The 22,769-nt window shown below is 42.0% G+C and overlaps 1 protein-coding gene across 1 annotated transcript in view; it reads left to right on the top strand.

The window, feature by feature from the left end:
* Positions 1–22,769, top strand: part of SKAP1 (src kinase associated phosphoprotein 1) — a 257,324-nt gene that overhangs the window by 214,301 nt on the left and 20,254 nt on the right. Inside the window, exons 7-11 of the mRNA XM_031686090.2 lie at positions 2,026–2,150; positions 4,472–4,535; positions 6,660–6,854; positions 14,901–14,951; positions 22,081–22,181. Of these exons, the coding sequence (XP_031541950.1) occupies positions 2,026–2,150; positions 4,472–4,535; positions 6,660–6,854; positions 14,901–14,951; positions 22,081–22,181 (536 nt within the window). The remainder of the gene's footprint in view (positions 1–2,025; positions 2,151–4,471; positions 4,536–6,659; positions 6,855–14,900; positions 14,952–22,080; positions 22,182–22,769) is intronic.

Here is a 22,769-nt window from a genome sequence, read left to right as displayed (position 1 = left end):
CACATTTGCTCAGCTCGTGAGAAGGAACAGAGGATATAAGCACAAATTGGAGGCAGCTACAAATAAATACAAGATAAAAGTTAACATTGTAGGTGGATGCAAACTTTCAAATAGGGGATATGCTCCTGCAATTAGACAGCCCCGGGAGTAATTCTACAAAGCACGAGGGAGATAAAGTGAAGTAGCAATTCTTGCGGGGGATTTCTTTAGGCTCTGCCACCTTCTTACAGAGGCCAGTGATCCAAAGGAGATCCTTTATTGTCCCTCCAATAATTTTCTGTTTCTCGTCCCTTCCTTCTTTCCTGGACTTACTTCTCTCCCAATGTCTGGATATCCAGTCTAGAGAATAATCAGGTATCTACCCAGCTGCCTTTGGACTTCCTGCACCTTGAACACTAAGGTAGCAGAAAGAACAAGTTTGCTAAGTGATATGGAATTTGCCCCTTGGCTTCGAGGCAGTTACCTCACTCTGCCTCTCTGCCTGCAGCAGGTGTCACTGACCTTCATCTTGGGTTCACCATCACGATTCCTCAGAGCCTTTCCCACAGAGGGGTGAAGTGTGAAGCCCTACTTGGAAATGAGAGCAGCATTGCTCAAAACCTGAGTAACAAGTCTCCTGCATCCTTCCAACCTCCAGCCCACTCTCAAATCCAGCAACTATGATTTCTCCCCTGAATTCTAGGCATACAAGCCAACCAGGTGTTATTTTCTTATTTTAAACCTTCAAACTAACATAACATTTATGTCCTTGTAAAAAAAAATAAAATGTCCACAATTTCCCTTGCATTTAAATACATGGTTGGCATATCTGGATATAAAACCCGTTATCACATTCGTTGATTCAGAATCCTTTCTACTCAAGGTGAGGGGGGAGAGCAAGAGCAAGAGGCTTGGAGACTTTTATTGACCATTTTGCCATCAGAGTGAAATAAAATCCAGTGACCAAAGAAACAACAAAACGTTTTAGTGGCCAGTTAGAACAAGGAGAGATACTTTAACAAAAAAGATTCTGGTGTCAAAAAGCACTGTTGCATGGCTCCCTTCTCGCCAGTTACTCCTTATTGTGCCCAAAACATTTTCTTAGTAAGTGCAGAGTGTTTGTGTATTTCTTTTATCTCAACCAGGTAAAGACAGATTCTTTTCTCTTTTCTCTTAATATTGTCTTCCCACTGCCATCTGTCTCATCATCATCATCAAAAAGCACTTATTAAGCAACTCATTCCACATGACCCAGGACAGAAAGCATCACCCAGACACTGTGGTTCCATTCTACATGCTCTGCCCGAACCACACCGTAAGGGCACAGAATGCTTGGAGACCACCCCCCTCTTTTCCTGTTTCTTATATATTTTTTAAAAAGAGTGACAGGCAGAGTAGTCTATCCTTTCCCTCTCTTAGGGTCCTTTTCCTTCTATCTCCTTCCTCACCAGGTAATGGTACTCAACAGTTCTCTGCTTCTTCCCAATTTGACCTCTGCCAAGGGGACTAAAATACTGAGTTTTCATTATTCTCCTGCTAATATAAATTCCCTCCGGACCAGCAGGAGAGGGAGAGCAGTCTGGCCCAAAAGCTACACAGGGCAGAGGAGGAGTTCCCGGGAACTTATAATGCCCCCTTGCGCAGCTGTCCCTCCCCTCAAATGTGAGCTCTGCTGGCCCTGATAATAATGTTTCAGCTCTATAATCACCTTCCAGAGCCTCCCGTTTACAGCCACACTCTCCCTGCTGTAATAATTCCTTCTTTCTGTTATTATAGATCTCTTAACATTCTAATAAATTCTCTGTCTCTGTTGTACTCTTTTGGCAAAATAACCTTTCATGTTGCATTTCCCTAGCTTGGCAGTGATATCTGCCTCACTGTCGCAGTAGCCTCTTCTTAAGCTCCCTTAATAACCTTTCCTTGACTATTGTGGTTCCTCGGGGATGTAACAGCTGTTTCTGTGCTTTGATTTTACATACGAGAGAAGATGCCCTCCCTTGGCAGTTGCATCTCTCTAGAGATACTGAGAGCTTTCCTGTCTTGCAGGCAAGCAGCCCAAAGGGACCTTTCTCATTAAGGGCTACAGTGTACGGATGGCCCCCTACCTGCGAAAAGATTCCAAGAAAGAATCCTGCTTTGAGCTGACCTCCCAGGATAGGCGCAGCTATGAGGTAGGATGAGCCGAGGAGATGGAGATCCTCATTAGTGTTGCAGTTTCACTCCATGTTGCACGTGAACCGTGGTTGCTATGCTGGGTTCCATCCTTTCTCCATTACCTCTCATTTCTTACCAAGAGCTTTCTCCTTGGCATGCCATGCCCACCCATCTGTTGCACCTACGTCTCAGATACTGTCTTTGCTTGGCGTCCGTCTCTTCATCCCCCACCACCTCAGTCTCACCCCATAGGCGAGAGTCTTATCTATTGCAATTCTTTATTCATAGTCTAATTTCATGACTTTAACTCCTACTCTCTTTACTTTTCAACTGATTATCTTCACTTCCTTTCATGAAACCCAGAAAAAGAGAGATCTGACTGTAGAGTGAAAAATAATTTACTTTCCCATATTCATCTTGCTCTCCAAAATAATCTTCCTGTGTGTAGATGCACCACACATCTCTGGAGGATTTCTAAGATACTGGCAGGAATGATTACTGAGTAGAAAGAGTGATAAGTGAGGAACAAGAGGACCTGAGTGCGGGTGAGAAAGACATTCTTCACTGTGTTCATTTTTATATATTTTGATATACTATAAAAAGTAATATAATAGGCAATGCATTTATTACCTATTATAAAATTAATTAAGGCACCAAAACAAATATCTGACTATGGGAATATAGTGCTTTTCACCAAAAATATACTTTTACATGTGTATATTCGCCTATTGTCTCCTGCTCTTTGGGTATTTTTATCACAGTTTTACTAAAGCAATTTAGAAAACCTTTGGTTAACTTATGACAAAGAGAAAAGCCATGCTAAGGTTTATAGTAACTACTTGAATAACCCTTTGCCTCTTCAAATTTTTCTCAGCACTCGTCCATTTATGATTCTGCAGTATCCTAACACTTATTTCAGTAAATGCCCTAGGTCTTAATTATGCAACTCCAAAAAAAGGTTTTTTTAATTTAAACTAAACTTTCTTGTAGAGTCTTTTATAGATACATATAATACAGATGTATGCACTGGGTGTGTATCTAAGTTATTTCTATCAGTTCTGATTGTGCCTCATCCAAGTAAAATTTATCTAAGTCTAAGTCAGTTTCCCTAGACATTTTTATAGAAATATATTTTTAAGAAATCAAGAATGACCATGTCCATTAATAAGTTTTAAGCAGGAATCTAGGTTTCCTATACAGCACATATCTTTATCTTACCATCATAGCCAGATAATAAAAAGGTTTTTCAGGAACAATCATTTCAAATTGATTCATTTAAAAGAAAAAATTACTAAAGCTTGATGCTTGACTGGCCTGTTTTGTGAATCAGAATGTAGAGTTTGTTTACTTCTTCTTTTCTTTGGCCCGCTGAATCCAAGTCATCACCATGGTCTGTGGATTATTCCTCTACAATATCCTTTGAATCTTTCCCTTCTGATTTATTCCTACAGCCATCACAATAGTTAAGTCCCTATCGCTTCACCCAGAAGACTAGTTAAGTCTTCTAGCTGGTCTTCTCTCTCTAATTTCTCCCTATTTTATTCTCTCCTACTCACAACTAATGAAAGAATCTCCCACTCCTTTTGCTGGATTTACAGTGGCTTCCTGTTGCCTACATTTTACATCTGAATTCCTAGTACTCAGAACCCTTTCATCAATTCTTCTCCGATCTCGATTCTCCAGCTTCATCCGTTACTGTTACCTAGTCGAGCTGGTCTGCCTACCTTCACTGTGCATGGTGGTCTCATTTCTAATCTTTGGCAGCTGGTTCTCACTACCTGACATGTCCAGCTCCCTCCACAAGTCAGTTTCCACCAACTCTTTTAAAATCCAACCAAAACAGTATTACTTTAACAAGCCTCCCTGGCTTCCCATAGGCAACAATAAGTACTCTCTGTCTTCTCTCAGTATCCAGCTTTTATCAATGTACCTACTTTGTAGTGTCCCCATATCAAGAGAGTATGTCGTCTCCAGTACTGATGCATTTGCATTATTCTTTGAAGTCAGGAATTCGGGTTTGCCTTTTTTTCCCTGTAAACTGTTCTCAATAAATGCCTAATGAATGAGTGGGTAATCAGATGAATGAATGCAGATGAACATGAATTCTGGACTCAAATCCAGCTGTCAACATTGGGTATGCAAAATTGCTGAAGGAAAAAAATCAATTTGAGTGAGATTTTAATCTTTTTTCTATGTGTTAAGCAGGCAAAAAAATTCATATTCAGAGCTTCCAACTTGACTGCAACTCAACTCACAAAGTTCCTCCCCTTGAACCTCCCTGTAGGATTCATGGGAATTTTAGTGAAAGTGATAAGTTAATTCACCAATTTTTCTCTAGTTTACAGCCTCTAATCCAGCTGAAGCCAGAGACTGGGTGGATCAAATAAGTTTCTTATTAAAGGGTAAGTATCATTATTACAGAAACAGTATTTGAGAGCATTTGTGGTTGAAGTTATATTGCATAAATATAATCCATAGGCTTCAGTATATATTTATCTGTCCATTCTGCCTACCATGTCCCTCATGTGTGGACAACAAATAGTACCATGTATGAATCAGAAGGAAAAGAAGCCATCAGCCTGGAGATGACCTCTAATATCATTCTTGCTCATCCACCTACCTACAGGCAAGTCTGTAATATTTGTAATCACCAGAAAAGGAGATTCTGAAAACCAGTTCAGCTCAATTCAATGTCCCCTAACCCATTGTATTCTGGGAAAGAAATTCGTGATACCTAAGTCATCTAGATGTGGTGTAAGTCCAAAACCTCCTAGTTTTAGTCTTAGTGGGAAATGGAAATCTAAACACATCTAGGTGGCCTTCAAGAACATCAGACATTAAAAACAAATTGCCATTTCCCAAACCACAATAAAATGTTCCTTGCTTTGGATGGGAAGAATCTTGCCTGAAGATGTTAAATGATTGCTCTTAGAGTACCCTCTGCTGGCCAGCCTGTAGACACAGCAGTGACAGTGGCCCAGGAAGCCTTGTCTGGGAGCGACCTGGCAGGTAGAAGCAGCCAACCTTGAGTCTGCCGCTTGGCATCAGATAACCCTCATGATACATCATGGCAGGACCCTGCCTCTGAAGAAAGGCAGAAACACCAGCTTCATCCACGGCCCAAGACCTAGGGAGAAGTGCGTCAGCCTAAAAACATCAAGCCTTTTCATCTCCGTTTTTTTATTCTGCTATAAGTTTTTATTGTGGATAAAAAGAAGGAAGCACCAGAGCTTTAATTACAATTGCCAATTTTGCTCAGTTTATGCCTTTGCTATCACAAGAACAAACGATTGCATCTACCAAGAGCGTCACGTATAATAGACTAGAACCAGGCAAACATGAACATTGATGGCGAGACCACAGGGTACACTCTCATCTAGGTGCCTTGGATTTATGCGTGTAATATACCCCTAAGTGTGTAAGCCTCAATAAAACTCAAAGCAGCTTTATTGAGCTGTACCCTGTGGTACTTTCCGAATCCCACATTGAAGAAATTATTCATCCCATTTTATTTTAAAACAAACAAAATAATAACATATGGTTTAAGCCACAAATGTGTCTTTGATCCCTTCCTCAGATGAGGTGGCACCAGAACTGAGATGAAAATAGTTGTGAAATCTTTATTAAAAGCCTAATCAAGCCAAACAGTTTTATTGTGTTTGGAAATGAACGTCGGATGTCTCTCCATCCTTTCCTTCCCCAGAGCACCCTGACTGCTCTCGCCCATCCTGCAGAGGCCCCTCAGCAGAGTTTCAGAGAGCACTCTGTACTACACGTCAGAGAATGAACCTTCCCAATTCCCCATTAAAATAAAAAACCAATCTCCCTCTCCTGCCCTGTGCTCCCCAGTGCTGTAATGGCTCAACATCCTCTATGCAGTGACCCACTTTAAGGTCAGCCAGACCGTACAGCTGCAAAAGGACATGGTAACCACATCGCTCAGCCATCCCATTTGGTCTTGTATTACTGTTATATTTTCCACATCCCACTTTCTCTTCCTCTTCCACCTTTGCCCGCTTTTCTCTTTACAAACAAACCTGTGATAGTTCTGCATGAGCTCGCAGGGGAGAGGAGCTTGTGACAGCTCAGATCCCCTGCGGAAGCCACCATAGTTCCCAGGCTCTGTGCGCCCTGGAGAACCACAGGCCATCACTGACCCTTCCAGTTTTCCACTTGACGAGCAGCGCGAGGCACACTGGCATTTCCTCTTCTGGCCTATTTTCTTCCCTTCGCCTCGTGTGCTCATTCACATACCCATACTTTTCAGGGCTGCTTCGTCCTGATCAAGTTTTATTGCGAGGAAGGATTTATGTTGATGGTTTAAACCTGACGCAGTGCTAGTCTGGCCTTTTCTGTAGATTTCCTGCCACCATGGCCCGCATTAGAAATAACAGCACTTAACCTAGTGTTTCATTTTCTTTTGACATGTTTTATTTTCATCACTCCTCCCCCTTCTCCCTCTTTCCTTCCCTGCTGTATTCCTTTTTTCTCCCTATCTTCATTCATTCTCATCTCTGCCCTGGCAGATCTGAGCTCCTTAACCATTCCATATGAAGAGGAGGAGGAGGAAGAAGAAGAGGAAGAGATGTATGATGATATTGATGGTTTTGACGCCCCAAATTCTGGTTCCCAAAGCAGACCCATTATTCTGCCTGGGAGTGTGGGGCTCAAAGAGCCCAAGGAGGAGAAAGAAGATGACGATATTTACGAAGTCTTACCAGGTGAGAAATTTCATCTTCTAATCATCTTCCTGTAGTTTAGAAACTCTTGACCTGGTAGAAGTATATAATTTTGACAACTCCAGAGAAAGCCAAACCTCCAAAGGAGAGACTGTAGGGAAGTTTCTGTGGAGCTTCTGTGATTCCCAGCACAGACGCTGCCTCCCCTGCTCTGGGGACAAGATAGGTTGATCAGGGAGCATCTCTCATTTCTGCATGTGAAGTAATTTATTGCAAATGTCAACAGGTTAAAGAGTCAGTACTTATGCTGGTTTTCATTGGTTTACTGCAAGTTTGGGGATGAGTCATCAAAACTCTCTAGTTTGAACTTCTTTTCTATGTAATTGTGGGAATAATGGAATGTTGCCTCAAAATGATGAAGGATATGAAAAGACTGAAGAAATATAGATGAATGCTGGACAACCCTTTTCAGTGACACAGTAAAGCCCTGGCAGAGCACAGCACACTGTTGCCTGCTTCAGATACACCACGAATCAAATCGCATCTCTTACTAATAAGCCTAACATGTGGTCTCTGCCCACTGTTACAGCAGGTCCACTGTACATATTTCTTTTTTCCAAAGGCATGATAACTGGATCTCAAAAAAATGTGTAATCATCACTGCTTCGGCACAGCCACTTCTCGTGTGGATAACAGCAGCTGTTGAACGGTGCAGAGCACAGTGGGGGGTCACACTGTGGAAAAACGAAGCCGGAGCCTTTTAATTGTGAGGTAGTTAGACCACAGGAACACTGAATCTTCAAGTCCATTCAGAAAGATCGCTCCCGTGGAAATTTGCCAGGAGTTCAGGGCTCTGCTGAGAAATTCAAATTAAGCCTAAATTTATAGCAATTTAAGCCTCAATCCCAGATGAACCCTAGGAACTAAGGTGAGCCTAACACTGAGGCCCCTGAAGACAGGGCTGGTTGCTAAAAAGCATTTTCAGTAAGCAACTTGCATTTCAAAGCTTCCTAAGAGGAGGGTCCAACCCTGTCAAAGCCACTTTCATCTCTCCCTTGGGGGAGAAGCCACGTCATTGCTTCCAGAGTCGAAGAGCAGGGCTGTGGCTACAGGTCTTGCTGAGACCTCGCCCACCACAAGGAGAGCCTGCTTCTTCTCCCAGCACTTCCAGCCTCTGCCGGTCCCAAGTTCCCCAGCCTTTTTGTTGTGTTTTATCATGCAAATGATATCTTGGTTGAGGTCGAGCCATTTCTTGTGTCTGAAGTTAAAAAAAAAAATGATAATTTCCTCAGCAAGTCATCGTCGTTAATGAAGTTTTACAAAAACAGATACAACCAAAGGAAAATAAAATTTCACAGGTGATAAATTTTTCCAATTTCCCTGGCAGAATTCGATAGGATTGTTAAATTAAGAGTGAAGGTGTCTGTTAGAAAGCAACGAGCAGTGATGGGTAATTTTATAGAGTGGAAAATTGAATCAAATTGCTACATTAAAACACAGCTCCTCTGAGAATCTTCCCTTTCACAGTCTGCTCCATTGCAACAGCAGGGTGCAGAAATGGATCTGATTCACAGCCCTCCCTAAAAGGAGATGTACTCCCCAACTTGACCAGAGTCTTCCTCTGGAGCTCACATTCCACTCATTCCTGGCCAGGCTGGGGGAAATATCTGGGTGACACTCCACTTGGGTCACAGCTGGGAAAACCTTACGGAACCACTCAGCCTTCTGGAAGCTCTCAAAAGAGCAGGCAGGAGAGGGGGCTGATGCTCAGACACCCAGAGCAAAGGAGAGTAAAGGGAAGGAAATCAGATGAGTCTGAGACCCTCACCTTACCCCAGGTGGGTCAGTGAATAGATGACTGGCTTCTTCCCAGCCATCCTTCCCCAGACTCTTAAAATCACACCCTCAGCCATTGCGGTACTGCCCAGGGTATCAGGCCAATTCACACCAAAGTTCACAGCAGTTTGGACTCCAAGGATGTGGAGACTGGTCTGCTTTCTTGAGTAAAACCACTTCCCCTATACTCACAACTGTCCCTTGGAAGTGGGGAAGGCCACATGGTAGGAAAACCAGGGTCTCTTTCTGCAGGTTAGGACAATGGCATCCAACTTATGTATAAGTTTCCAGAGGACAGTGCTGTACCCAGCCAATTGGTTCTTTCCCAAAACCTTCTATCCACCACAGTTTTTAGAGACAGCACTGAAGGTGGAATATATCGGCATTTAATTATGATATGACTATTTCACCACGTGTCTCCATCAGCCAGCTTCCTGTCCATGCCACTTAGCTTGTTGCATCTGAAATTGCTGTTAGTTTTGCCTGTGCCACACTACTGGTCCTGGAGGAACTGAGAGGGAATGTGAGGGAGCCTGACACTGTCTCCCCTCTGCTGCCATCTCACAAGACCACCCACCGAGCAGTGGCCTGTGAGACCCAGCATGGCTGTCTCAGGATGGACTTGCTCCACCATCTGCTCCTGGGGCAAGTTATCTGCCCTGTGTCTGTGTGATTTCCCCACCCATAAAATGGGGATAACAATAGTAACTATCGTAAAGGGATGCTGTGAGAAGCCTGGAACTGATGTGTGTAAAGCTCTTAGCCCTGGCATACAGTGAGCATTCAGTATTTATTTACTGGCTATTATTCATTTGCTGGTATTTAAATAGGACATATTACCTCCTTGAAGAATTGGGAAATGGCTCATTCCTCACCTCCACCAACCCGACCTGAGACAGTCCGGTTGGACATTTTCAACAATGTGTGTGAGGCAGATGAAACTGAAAATCCTAAGCAGATGGAATGTGGATCATGCCTTCTGCTCAGGTGCTGGGTGGAGGGACAGCTGACAGTAAGGTTGGATTGCACTTACGTTGCATACCCATCCATAGTCAGATGACTTGGGCCTCTAACATGTGCCTCAAGATAACAGGTAAATGTGCTTTGTGGACAATATTCAGCCTTGCCAGTTCTGCTCATCCCTTCTCTTTGGGATGGAGCCTACATAAGCCTCATTGTCTCTGCGGGGAGGGTCGTGTAAGTGAGATCTCCCTTCCAGAATATCATTTCGACAGGCTTCCTAGTTGAAAGAAAAGTGCCTGTAACACATATCAAGTCAATACAAAAATGTTTTTTCCTAATCAAAATAATGTATGGGTCATCAAATTAAATGCACTGCCTCACATTAATCATGGGATAATTAGCATTCGCTACGTGGCTAGCACTCTCCTTCCCTTGAGGGAAAACCAGAGCACTCGAGGTTTTCAGCCAAGACCACAATGTTAGTCCTGGATGATATGGTTTCAAGATTGGTAACCAGTGGGGTTTCTGAACATCCGTGATGAGAATATGGAGGCCCTTGATTTTTAAGATCTCATTTGCAGTAGATTAAACTGTAGGGGACTACCAACAAAGAAATGCTAAAGCAATATGTGGAAAATGGTAGGCTTTTCTGAGCCCTCTCTCACCCTGCCGCAAAATTATTTTACAGCTTAACACAAGCCCAGTTTCATGTCGAGATTCCATAGAAGGACAGCTTTGGTCAGGTTTCTCTTTGTCTGGGGCCTCAAGCCTGGAATCCAACAAGGCACCTGAGACCACTGAAGAGCTGTAACTGGGGCCTTGGGTGGCAACAGAATCTGGTTGTGTTCTCTAGAGAGATTTCAGGGGAGCAAACGGAAGGAGGGACAAAGAGCCCTCCCCGGGAACTTCTGTGTACATTCCAGTGCTGCCCGTGCTGCCTGGAGGGCTGTTGTGGACCCAGAAACCAGATTGCTTTATAATAAAGCATTTAACTGTTCTTTTTTTAATTTGAATCAAATGAAAACAAGCATTCTGTGGAATTATCCTTCCCCCTGTACAATTGTCCAGACCCACAGGAAATGGGAAAGGTGAGAGTAGGAGGTCAAAGGAAAGAAAGCAGACACCAGAAACACAAAGTTTATGATGAAACAATTTCCAGTTCCACAGCAAAGCAATGCTCCATGAGGGGAGCACCAAAGAAGAGTCAAGGCCACCATCAGGCCCCCTCCGAGCTTCCCGGCCTTTCTCTCTTTGGGCCAGCACCGAAACAGGCATCATGCAATTTCTTCTACCTAGAATATTCACCCTCAGCCTATGAAACCCTACATGGTCTGCTCAACTATGTCTCCTCAGTGACAGCCTCCAGGAGACTCAGCTGGAATTGAGCTCTTTTTCAGCCTTTAACTGCAGTGATTTGTATTCAGGTCTTTCTCACCAATTAGTAGGTGCTCGATTATTATTTGTGAAATTTAATTCAGTGCATTCCAAGTGTTGCAATTAGCACAAACTGAGTCTAATACCTTGTACATCAAGCCCATGCCACGGAGATAGTATGCAAGTACTTTTAGGTAACAGTTGCGATTACCAACTGTACAACAGAGAATTAAATGTGCTATTAGCCTCATGCACATTTGCCGTGTTGTCTGAAGAGGTGCTGTAGCCTCCCTGGATTTATATCATACCTGTGCTTTCCGGGGAGTGGTTTCTATTTCCGTATTTTGCATGTTCCCTTTGCATTTCCAGTCTATCTGTATTTCTGCTGCATCTGTCACCAGAGCACCTTGACATCTGGCTGCACTTTGATACATTTGGCATTTCTGAAGCTTCTGTCACTTTGCTTTATTAGGGAGAAGTGATTTCCCTCTTTCTTATCTAGTCATTTTTGAATTTTATTCTCAGTTTAGTTGACGTCAGAGCAGCACTTCCAAAAGGAGCCAGATGTCATGAGAAGCTGGCTCCTCTCTGTGCTTCTGAGGTGGAGTCAGTGTCCTGTTCCTTTCAGCCTCTCATTAGTGTTCCTGACATTGTGCCAAAAGTGTTGATTGAAAATCAACTCTCTGGATACTGATGCTCATTTGTGATACCCCATGGTTCTCTTACATGTTCGCATAGTTAACAGAATCTTCCTCAACTGTTTTCCCAATTGAGATAGATATTTGGGAATCAAGTAGAGCATTTAATGTAATAAGTGGACAGTAATCTTCAGAGGTTAATTTGTTTAAAGTCTATGTAGGATTGGGTTCCCATGTGCCCTGTTAGGAGCAAAGACCATTATAATCTATTACTGTTTGAAGTTGAGCTAGCACATAAATTTTAATTCTTTCTTAAATGAACACATATTTCAGTAGATATAAATACTAAAATGCCTAATAACATTCTTACAAAGAAGTTCAACAAGCTCTTTAGCCTAATTTTTTTTAATTTAAAAATAAACTTTTTAAAATTAAAGCCTCACCTTATAGATGAAAAAAATGACATATTTGGCTGTAAACAGCTCCCTTTGTGAGCAAAAAGACTTTTTTTTCTGTTGCCATATAATCAGTTTTCTTGGCTTTGGAGTTTGAGAGATACCAATTTGATTTCACTGAAGGATCCAAGGTGAACTCAGCACCTCTCTGTGTGCATTGTGCCCTCGGAAGCTGGGAAGGTGCTGAGATGTGTGCCTTTCACAGCCATCTGTGGAGGGCACTTTCCTTCACTATGTGTTGGGGCCCCATACTCACTCTTTCAAAGGCCACAGAGGCACACACCCAGCCTCTCACATCAATAGCTGGGCTTCTTGACTTGCGCTCACTTTCAGCACCCTGGAAAGGACAGCGCTAGACAGAACAGATATAGAGACTGGAGCTTCCCGGTTCACATCCATCACCGTAGCATCTAGTACTGGTGGTGAATGATATATAAGATCTAGGGCCAACATTCTGTTTCTTTCTAGGTGACTCCAGAGGCATAAGGGAAATCATTGTTTCTAGAGCTGCATAAAACAGATCTTTATTTTTTCCATTTTTGTATCATGACTGGATTAAGTGCTGGTGCCTGAAAGGATAAAGGAATCAAGTTTTAGTTTTCATTTTTACCATTGCAAATACGTTTACATTCTCCTATTTTACAAATGCAAAGAGCAGGCAAGCCACTTTCAATAATTTATTTTAAAATCAATGCTAATGAGGTTATGTCTCGTCAGCGGCCAAGTTTTACAATAAAGTCTGATTTATTTAGAAAAGATCTTTGGTGTAGCTTCCCATCTAATGGTGGTGGGAAGGAGGTGGAGTAGCAGGCACGGTGACCCTCCAACTTCGTATCCAATTTGTAATTCACGGCGGAGATCTGACCCAATTTACATTGATTAGAATTGGGAGGAAGAGACATCTGTGCACAGACAGCAGAGGTAGAATAAACCCTCTCTGCAAAAGTGCCTAAGCACAGCAAATTATTGGTCTCTGTGATTAAGTTGTTTGATATCAGCAAAAGAGCTGTGCTGTGTCCAGATTATTGGGTATCTCTAAAATTGAGGGCATACCAACTCTTCTTTTAATGTTTCCAATCCTGTGAAATTGGTCCCACATCCAAAAGGAAAAGCATCATAGCAGAGGAAGGAAGGAAGTGGGCAAGTAATAAGAAGACAATGTGCAAAGAATGATGTTTAACGTGATTTAGTTCCACGTGATCTATTTCCGATACTTGATTTCACTCCTCCATTATCTCACGTCTTTATTCCTCATGGTGAGGTTGGGGCAGCACTACAAGTGGTGAGTAGGAGATATATGCTGCTGGGCCATACACGGAGATAAGAGGGGTTGAGTCCTTTTCCCACAGAATCTTGTAGGGCAGCTATATTTTATATATTTTTATTTATTTATTTATATGATATGTTTTTTAATCCTGGTAACATTTAATCTTGGTAAATACTAAAATATTTTTTAATCTTGGTAATCTTGGTGACATTTCTCAGAGTATCAATCCCAATAAAAGATTAATTTTAATTTTTACAGGGGAACCGTATTATTTTGTATGTAAAATCGATTACTTCTTGAATGTTCTATAGTGTTTAAACATATTTTTATGCTGTTTATTCTTACTTACGAACTTAGAGTTTACTTCCCCTCGTGTGACATACCAGAACTCATATTGCCCTGTAAACCTTATATTTTAAAAAAAAGAGGGGGCTGTCACAGGCCATCCCCTCAAAAGTTCCATTTAGTGGCCTAACTATGGGGAAGCGAGACACGTAAGTGCCCTAAGACCCACAGAGAGAAAGGAAAGTACGTGTAGCCAGAAGAAACAGTATCCAGCCTTCAAAATGTTGATCACTGTGCCCCATTAGTTTTGTGTGTGTGTGTGTGTGTGTGTGTGTAGCTGTGCTCTGTCCAGTAGGTGGTAGTGATGAAAAGGAGAACAGCAGGTGTCTTTTTGCACATTTTACCCCACGTGTAAAATAGCTTAATATGATTCTGGCGCTCATGCTTTCTTGATAAAGGCCCAGTTCCCATGTTTTCAGATAGTATGAAGTCTGAGATGAAACAATTTGATGGTGGTAAGAAAATTAGGCCAATCATGTTGTGACTTTGATCATATAAACACTTGGATGGAGTTAGACAATAGCATTGACTTAGAATCCATCCACCTGCAGCAATTAATTAAAAGACCATTCCAACTGCCCTCAGGAGCTTACACTCTCATGAACAAGGCAGGCTAAAATAACAACAGTAAAAGATAACTACAAGCCCCAAGTACTAAGAACATAAAATTACGTATGTGACCAGCTTCTGCTACAGCTGAACAAAGCTTGATACATTAAGGACTAATTAATCACAGAGGGCTTAAACACGTGCCTATCTTCACACACTCACACACACACACACACACACTCTGGATGCTTATGGGGAGATAATACACTTTGAAGAGAATTCTAGAAGGGGAAGAGGAATATAGGGTTTGAGGAAGAGGATTAGGATTTTAGTAATAGGCGTCTAAATGATCCAGTGGACTGGAAGTTCCTCAAAGGCAGGGACCCGGCCGTCTTGTCCACTGCTGCACCTCCAGTTCCCAGGGCGGCGTCTTGCACACAGTAAACACTTAAAAATGTTTGTGAATGAATGAATGAATGGGGGAGGAAAGAAGAGAAGGCCAGTTTGAAGGTGAGAGATGATTTAAAAAGAGAGAGAGAGAGAACATGGTCATTATTGCCTTAAAGAAGAGAGTGTGATGAACTCAGGGAAAGGAGACCCGTCGGTACAAATACAGACTGTTGAGCACTAATTACTAACCTGATCTTGTTCATCCCCGCAGATGAAGAGCATGACCTAGAAGAGGATGACAGTGACACCCTACAGAAAGGAGGTATGAGGGCTATCTTCCCACTGGAGGAGGCACCTTTCTCAGACTACAAACATTACCGGACTCCCCAGTCAAGAGGGTGCTGGTGTGTTGACCTCAACTGCCCCAGAAAAGATAACTAGAGAGGGAAATATCTTAACTTTAAAAGCAGCCACCCATTCACTTTAAGTAATGTTCCCAGATGGCTAAGACTTATCCTAGAGAGAGTGGGAAGCCAAACCAGATATTTATTTTTTCCTATCAGTATTTCTCAAATCAGTATAGTGAAAATAGAATTGCCTCATCTCTAAGAGATCAGAGGATTGAGAATGGAAAGAATGGAAATGTCTCCTGTCTGAGAGGCCTGGAGATTACAAGTTCAGAGGGGAATGGAAATGTGTCAGATCTGAAAAGTGAATGTGGGGTGAAGGATAGAATTGCTTGGTGATGCTGACTTCTGATGGCCTGGTTTGATTCCAGGCACATTTGGAAATGAATATGTAACAGGTTTGTTGAATACAAAATTACATCTTACTCATCCCATACTGTTACCCATGCTTCAGTCTGTTAGTGAGCCCATCCTTCCTAAGGTCAGATGCCCCTCTAAAGCCTCCTTATATGGACCAAGGACCTAGTCTGTCATTGTCTGTAAAGGAATACGTGTTGCAAAGGCCACCTCAAGGACATTTATTCCGTCGACAGAGCCTGAGCTGCGGCTGATTTAGATACTGGCTGACTTCTTCTTAGAGAGTCTGTGAAAGTCTTGAGCCTAGGGGTTCTTTTCCCCTTCCTTCCTACTCCCCCTCTCTCTACGCACCCCGCCTCCTTCCCACTCTCCTCTCTCTTCCTCTCCTCGTGCCTTTTCTTCTCTTCCTTATCCATTCAGTAAAGCCTTTCCTTGGTGCTTTCTCCACGGGAGTGAATATGTAACAGGTTTAATTACAGACCCGACTTAAACATCTGCCTTCTCTCGAGGAGAGAAAAGGCAGCAAAGAGGCAGCATCAGAAGTCACGTGTCAAAGCTGGAGAGAAAGAACCTAGGCGAGTATGACACAGGAATGTTAGTGTAGCTTCAAGTAAGGACCTTATGACAAACACCTCTCCTCAAGTCCATTCTGAAACTTACCCTTGCTGTTTCACTTGCTGTACAGAATTCCAACCAAAAAATCTGTTTCCTGACCAACTCATGTCCCATATGTGTCTTTTCTCAACCAATTTCCCTCATTGGTACAGGAAAGAAGCACTTCATGTGGACAGCTTGGTGGAATAACTAGAAGCTTCCCATGGCCAACTTTATATTAAAGTCCATTCAAGAAGCAGCAGTGTTCTGGCAAAAGCCTAAAATTCAATTTGGGACTCCTCCCTCATCTCATTTCTTCCTTCTACTCTTCTTTCTAAGGTTCAGTCTGAAGGATGAGGGAAGATTTATTTCTTAGTTGTTCCAGCAGCTATAATTCAAGTAGGTTTTTTTTTAATATATTTTTATTGAACTATAGTCAGTTTACAATGTTGCGTCAGTTTCTGGTGTACAGCATAATGCTTCAGTCATATAGGAACATACATATATTTGTTTTCATATTCTTTTTAACCATAAGTTACTATAAGATATTCAAATAGATTTAAAAAAAAACTTTATTCCTCATGCTTCCTGCCTCCAAAATAGATGTTGTTAAAGTGTAGTGAGCTCTGCATATGTTTCTATGGTTTATACTTCCCACCAGTTAAAATGATTGGTGACTTACTTGGCGATTAAAAAACAGAAGACTTTTCATGCTCTCTGCAGGATCTGAGGCAGGAAATTTTATTATTTGTGTTTACTTATTTATTTATTGAATTTATATAGTGCCTTTCCTACAAAGGAGCTATAGAAACAGCGACAAATATGTAACATCCAAATGTCATCACTTAGCTTTATAACAATAAGATATACAGATCCGAGGGAAGGGTAGGCATATAAAAGGCAGGGAGCCCCAGGACGGTGGGGGTTCTTCTGTAATAGGCAAGCTGCACAAGTTTGGTTCACTTAGTTATTTTCAGGTGTCATGTGCCCTTTGAGGGGGAAAACTATTTTCTCCTAACAGGTGCTGTGGCTAGCAGGGTACCTTTAAAATCCACATACTTTTCTTCACTATTCCAGGGATCCTGTTCGAGGAATGCTCTGCTTTTCCCTGATGGAACTGCTAACACTTTTAAAGCCCAACTAAGATCTTATCAGAAGGGGGGGGGGGGAATTCAGTTTATCCTGATTGGGTGTTAATGACCCTGTAAGATGTAATTTCTTTTATTTTTATACTGTTACCTAGAAAATCTATCACAGCCTTGTAGTATTGATTGCTCAATCTATGAAGAGCTCAGTTTACAGCTTGACTGTTAGTAACAGGGTTATTCTAATGAGTGACTCTTCAACACCTCAGATTTTCACTAAATTCCAACCCATTAGCCTAATGGTCTAACACTAAGTGTCTTTGGTGATAAGAGCTTATTTCCCTTCCCTACCAGGAGAAGGCATGTCCAGGTAACCAAAAATAAAACTCATTCTGTGCTTGTAGCTATGAAAACTACTGGCCATTTTCTGGGGTATGCCAGGTCAAATAAAAAGCAGAGCTGGAGGCCCAATTCATGCTGATACACTCAAGTCTCTGACCAAAGAAGATGTTGAAACAGGTCGTTTTCGCTCTGAAATTGTGAGCAAACTCAGCCAAGGGGGAGCCCGTGTTCAGTCATTTCCGCAGGGCAGAGAAATGGTTGCTGGTGAGCATTCCAGCCCTCAAATACTTTTTCCACTTTAGTGGTCGCCAGTGGGGTGAACTATTACATAAAAGAAACAGAGAGAAGTCAGAGAGGTGTTTGCAGCTCTTACTTTTTGAAACCTGTTTCCCAAGACCAAACATGAGATGATCGTCAGCCAGCTATGATTTGGGCTCGATAAAAAGAGCACAGGAGATGAAAATTTGGATCTGTAAGTGTTCCCCACTGCAAGATCATATTTATAACATTAAGGACCATAGTAATTTCAAAACTCAAAGATTAAATTAAGGGCTGTGAAAACAAGCAAATTGTATTTTCAGTCACTCTTCGTGTTCTGGTGTCGTAATCAGTGGAGCTTGGCCAATTTTTTATGCCTTTCCTTCTGAAATAGTTAATAAGGTTAATCAGGCTGAGTCTCCTTTAATGGACTGAACATGGTGGCCTTTTCTGGCCTGGCCTAGAGAGCATTTCAAGTCCCCCCCAGTGGGCCACTGCTTTGTCTGTCTGTCCATTTCTCACCACCCCATGCTCTAGCAAGAACTGGTTTTATCTGTCTTCTCCTTTTGTCTCTCTTTTCCATAATCTGTACCCAGGGCCTCATTGGCATGGTCCTTTTGTTTAATCAAGAAAATATAAACAACATGCTGACCTGCCTTTAGCCTCTTTTCCGTGGTCACAGCTTGAATTCTGGAGCTACCCAGAATCCCTCAAACAAAAGCCCAAGGACATATGAACCTTGGAAAGAACACCGTCAGGCTCTGTGTCCCTAAGGAGGGAGAAATGCAGAAAGATGTCCTGGTCTTTCCACTTTAGAGCTCTCCACTTCATGGAGGCTCATTTTCAAATATTGACTCTGTCAATAGTAGCACCAACTTGGCCTCAGTTACAGGAGAAATGACTGTCGCTGGTTATAAAGACTTGGTGTGGAATGACAAATGCTTTGCAATAAATACCTAGGAAAGAGGAAAAACAATATATTTTTTGACTTGGTCTGTTGCTCTTCCTTCTGTGACATTTTGCTTGCTTGGAGCATAGCTCCTCTTACGTGGGATAAAGAAAATAAGATGCAGCCCTTTTTTTTCTCTAGAAAAAGTCCTCAGCTCTGCTAGCAATTTAAATGCCGTGATCATACCCATTAGCTTCTCTATCATTGTAATTGTTGTTAATTGTTATAACTGTTTTAGTTATTAGTGGTGTCATTATTGCTCTAGGTCCTCTGTCTGTTTTATGCTGAATATATTAGTGCTTTGCTTTTGAATTACCAGGCTGTATTTAGTGGAGAGTAACATTTTTTTTGGAGAGACATTGAGAAATGCTGGCATTAAGCTTTATTCTTTTGTTTTTCATTCCAAATGGACAGACTGGAAAAAAAAATAATTAGATGGAATAATGTCCTCAAAATGAGAATGACGATGTTTTGAATTAATTAAATGGTCAGAATACTGCACCGTTTCTGATCTCTGACTGCTGCCAGAGTAGTGTAAACCTAACGGAACCTCAGTTCAGCCCACAGAGGCAATCCTCCCTCTCAGGCTCCCAACTCCTTACTGATCTAAAGACATCAAAGTCTCCTCATGCTTTCTCTGTTCATCAGGTATGCTGGGCAGGTTTAGGGAGGAGCCGGACTGGCCCCGCAGACTTCTCAGCCTTCAAGCTCTTCCTGGGGCCAACTTCAGGGGAAAAAGGCTCCTCGCTTTTCTTCTTCCCCTCCGCAAGGTTTTTGAATAACGCCCACTCCAGGTCAGGTTTTTGTTTTACAACTAACGCTTCAGGGAAGCCTTCCTGACCCCTCAGACTAGGTTAGATTCCCTTTTATATGCAGCACCCTCAACTTCTTTGCAGACATATCATAATCATAAATAGCTAGATAGGTGTGTGACTGTTTCCTGCTGCCTCCCCTGCTGATGGCAGCCCTAAGGGCAGGGACCGTGTGTGTGGCCAACGCGGAATTCCCCGTGTCTAGCATGGTGCCCAGCATTTAGTAGGTGCTGTGTACGTGCGTGTTGAAAGTTGAAGAATGAATGCAGTGAAGTGTGCATACTTACACAGAAATATCCATCACACACGTTAAACCGGGAGTCTGCAGTACTGTCCAGTGAAGGAGTTCCTCCCTGATTTCCTTAAAACCAGAATACTTCTGTTTAGAAGCAAGTCCAACCTTTTCCCTATTTTTAGCCTTTCATTTTGCTTATTTTCCGGAACTGTCTTCTTACGGTTCTGACAATTCCAGTTCTCGGGGTAGGTTAAACTCTCCCCTGGATTCCTGAGCTCTTTCTTCTTTTGGCATTTATCTTATGAAGAACTGAAGACATCTTCCATCTTCAGTTTTTCTTGAAAGGTTTTTGTTTTTCTTCTAGCTTCTGGCATTCCCTGTGATCTGTTGTGCTTTTAGAATAGGTCTTTTTCCACGTGTTCTCCTCAGGTGTCTTATATACCCAATATGAAATCATGTTTTACATATATACCCGAAAAGTACTCATAATTTCAGGAGCTATCCCGCCTCCAGGTACGTGGGGAGCAGTACCCCCACAGTGACCATCTGCTAGGCCAGAAAAAGCCAAGGTAACTTTGTCAGTCTTACTATTTGGAAATATCAAGTTACATTTTCTTTAAAAAAAACTTTTTATCAAATGATTTTCTTTGCCATATATAGATCCATGAAGAATATTGATGTCAATATACTTTTCATTCCTAAACTTAGTCAAAATCTTGAAGTGATCAGTCAGCTCCATTACAACTGAAAACACATTAATATACTCTCTGGGAAAACTACTTTCACTTTTCAGGGGACTGATATTTCTCTGTTACTTCCTGCACTGATATCCCCCCAAAATATATACCTTGTCTTTGCAATAGTTAGCATTTTTTCCCCAATGAATTTTTTCCCCTGAACTTAACTTTGTGGCAGGATGTTTCCAGTGTAGTTGTCTTGTTTGCTGCCCTCTGTTGTCGACTGCATATACAAACATTTCCTGTTTAAAGAAAACATGCCCGAGTCTTTATGTGGTTAACATTTTTCCTTCTGTTTGCAATAGCTGAATCTTAAGTAAACAACTCTGTCCCACCTCTGTTTTTGTACACTTTAACATTCCTACTAAAAGTTCTTTTCCAGTGACATATAGGGATTTTCTTCCTCTGTGTCTTTATTATTTGAATTGCTCATAAGTCAAGAACAGAGAGGGAAAAAGCCAGTATAGCCAACACCTCTGTCCCCCTCAATGCCTGCTTGCCTTCCATGTGTTCCCATCCTCAGCAACTAGCACCATCACTCCTCATGGGAGGGTCGAGACAAATGAAGGGAAAGGTGGAAACTGGTAGAATAAGTTTCCCCAAAATCACTTGAATTCTAATTAGAGCCCAGGACTCCTGATCAATAGGAATGTCATCTTTGGTGGGTGCTTCGCATACAGCTCTCATACATAGCATCCTAAGGAACGGGGAGCACTGCCACATTATCCCTGGTCCAGTGGGCATTCGCTCTCCTGCCATTCAAATCCCCAGATCCTCTCCCTTTTTGTACTCTAGTGTTTAACCTTTCCGGGTAGTAGAAGATCAATACAAATTCTTCATTGTTAAGAATCGATGACTGTCCTGTGGCATCACTGCCATCTAGTCTTGCTGAGAAGCCCAGTAAATCTCTCCGGCTGTTTCTAAAGCTTGGTTTGTCGTCTTCGGTTGCTTTCATTTTTAATGCAGATCACTTTGGTTTCTGTTCCCCTGGGGGCCCACAGATAAATCTTGGCAGACATGTTCAGGGTCTACAAATGAGATGCTGGAGAAGGGCCAGCCCACCCAGAATTTAGTTGTAATGGATGACACCCCCTCGGTTCCACTTAAATACTGGGCTATTCGTTTCCACATTTATTGGTAATTACCTTGTGTAGTAAGTACCTGGGTGGGAAGTGCCTAGGATGAAGTTCCTGTGTAACAGAGGAGGCCAACATGTGAGGCTGTGATGCACATTTGTGCTGGCTGACTCAGCCTCTCTTGCAACAGGCAGAAGTCGGAGACTTAGTACTTCAAATGCATAACAGAGAGGCACTGGATAGTTTGGATGCCCTGGATGAAGAAAGTCTGACAGGAAATCTCTTTGTGCTGCTTACTTACTTTACCAAATAAAAAATTACCTGCCTGATTTTCTTTTATTAATAAACGAATATATTTATCATATGATTGAATAGCACCTGACTAAAGGTTATATAAATATTTAATGTTACTTAATGACCTCCTTTCCCACAGTCCTTTGCTCATGCTGAGTGTTCGGCTGTATCTCTTCCCAAACACCCTATATCTTAGGTTTCCTAGGGGTAATATCAGAACCTTGGTTTTTATTTGCAGCAAAACTGTGGGCTCCACAGAAAAAGCCAGAGTTCTTTTAACTTTGATTTCTCCTCTCTTTGATCAGTGGACTATGCCAGTTATTACCAGGGCCTATGGGATTGCCATGGCGACCAGCCAGACGAACTGTCCTTCCAACGGGGTGACCTCATCCGCATTCTGAGCAAGGTGAGGATTGCAGTGTGGGGCTGGGATCAAAAGGTGGTCTTCTCACTCTTGCTGATGTAGTCACCACAACCAGAATTATTCCACCTCATATACTTCTCTTCTGTATATCACACAGCTCCCTTACACATAGAGTAAATTCCCATTGGTTTATAGTTGTCAGGGAAATTCTTAATTGAAAATTCAGTTTCAGGAACCAATTTTCACATTTAAAAATACAACAAAGTAGACACAATACTAAAACTATGCCAATCAAAATTCAATCTTTTCTTAAAGGGTCTTGTGGTGCTCAAAAGTCATCACCATGTACATAATTTGTACATACTCTTGAAAATATTCTGGCTAGGTCAGCCGTCTTCATTCACGTATAGATAAATAAGACTGTAGTATAATTATGTATGGGGGGAGGAGTCAGAGCTGGTTAGCTCAGTTGGTTTGAGCAAGTACTGACAAGGCCAAGACAGTGAATCCAACCCATAAAGTCCAGCTAACTTTATTCTCTTCCTCAGTCACAAAGTTAACCCCTAGCCCCACCTAACCATCTCACAAATGGTGGTGTTGAATATAAAAAATTGGGCAAAAAAAGGATAG

This window comes from Vicugna pacos, chromosome 16 (genome assembly GCF_048564905.1).
Source record: "Vicugna pacos chromosome 16, VicPac4, whole genome shotgun sequence".
Lineage (NCBI taxonomy): Eukaryota > Metazoa > Chordata > Mammalia > Artiodactyla > Camelidae > Vicugna > Vicugna pacos.
Note: the sequence above shows the minus strand (reverse complement) of the source record. Positions and strands in the feature narration are given on the sequence as shown.